The sequence below is a fragment of the Rhinopithecus bieti genome, unplaced genomic scaffold (assembly GCF_001698545.2).
Source record: "Rhinopithecus bieti isolate Rb0 unplaced genomic scaffold, ASM169854v2 scaffold_78623, whole genome shotgun sequence".
Taxonomy (NCBI): Eukaryota; Metazoa; Chordata; class Mammalia; order Primates; family Cercopithecidae; genus Rhinopithecus; species Rhinopithecus bieti.
Genome location: NW_016829146.1, coordinates 60041 through 61105, shown reverse-complemented (window position 1 = coordinate 61105; position 1065 = coordinate 60041). Strand labels below are relative to the sequence as shown.

At 40.3% G+C, this 1065-nt stretch overlaps 1 protein-coding gene across 1 annotated transcript; it reads left to right on the top strand.

Moving 5' to 3' along the window:
• The first annotated feature begins 320 nt into the window (after nucleotides 1-320).
• LOC108523902 (peptidyl-prolyl cis-trans isomerase A) lies at nucleotides 321-1063 on the top strand. The gene has a single exon (XM_017864669.1). It carries the CDS (start codon nucleotides 362-364, stop codon nucleotides 857-859), a length of 498 nt encoding a protein of 165 aa, XP_017720158.1. The 5' UTR covers nucleotides 321-361; the 3' UTR covers nucleotides 860-1063.
• Nucleotides 1064-1065: the final 2 nt, after the last annotated feature.

Here is a 1065-nt window from a genome sequence, read left to right as displayed (position 1 = left end):
TTTGTATTTTTAGTAGAGATGGGGTTTCACCATGTTGGCCAGGCTGCGACGCTGTTTTTTTTTTTTTTAATTATTTTAAATAACTGCTGTAAATGTCTTCATACATGTGGATTTTCTCCTTTTAAATTTTCATATTTCTTAAATTCCAAGGTACATATTTTTTTCTTTTAATTTATATCAGGATATATTTTAGTATAAAGATAGTAGTATTTTTTTCTTTAAAATATGTTATTAAATTAATATTGTATCTTAAAATTGAAACTGCCTTAGAATTGGAGAAATATAATAGTTCTATAATATAAATTAGAAATAGAGGGCTTTTGCAGACGCTGCCGCCGAGGAAATTCTTGTAGTACTAGCCATGGTCAACCCTACCGTGTTCTTCGACATTGCCGTCGACGGCGAGCCCTTGGGCCGCGTCTCCTTCGAGCTGTTTGCAGACAAGGTTCCAAAGACAGCAGAAAATTTTCGTGCTCTGAGCACTGGAGAGAAAGGATTTGGTTATAAGGGTTCCTGCTTTCACAGAATTATTCCAGGGTTTATGTGTCAGGGTGGTGACTTCACACGCCATAATGGCACTGGTGGCAAGTCCATCTATGGGGAGAAATTTGAAGATGAGAACTTCATCCTAAAGCATACAGGTCCTGGCATCTTGTCCATGGCAAATGCTGGACCCAACACAAATGGTTCCCAGTTTTTCATCTGCACTGCCAAGACTGAGTGGTTGGATGGCAAGCATGTGGTCTTTGGCAAAGTGAAAGAAGGCATGAATATTGTGGAGGCCATGGAGCGCTTTGGGTCCAGGAATGGCAAGACCAGCAAGAAGATCACCATTGCTGACTGTGGACAACTCGAATAAGTTTGACTTGTGTTTTATCTTAACCACCAGACCATTCCTTCTGTAGCTCAGGAGAGCACCCCTCCACCCCATTTGCTCGCAGTATCCTAGAATCTTTGTGCTCTCGCTGCAGTTCCCTTTGGGTTCCATGTTTTCCTTGTTCTCTCCCATGCCTAGCTGGATTGCAGAGTTAAGTTTATGATTATGAAATAAAAACTAAATAACAA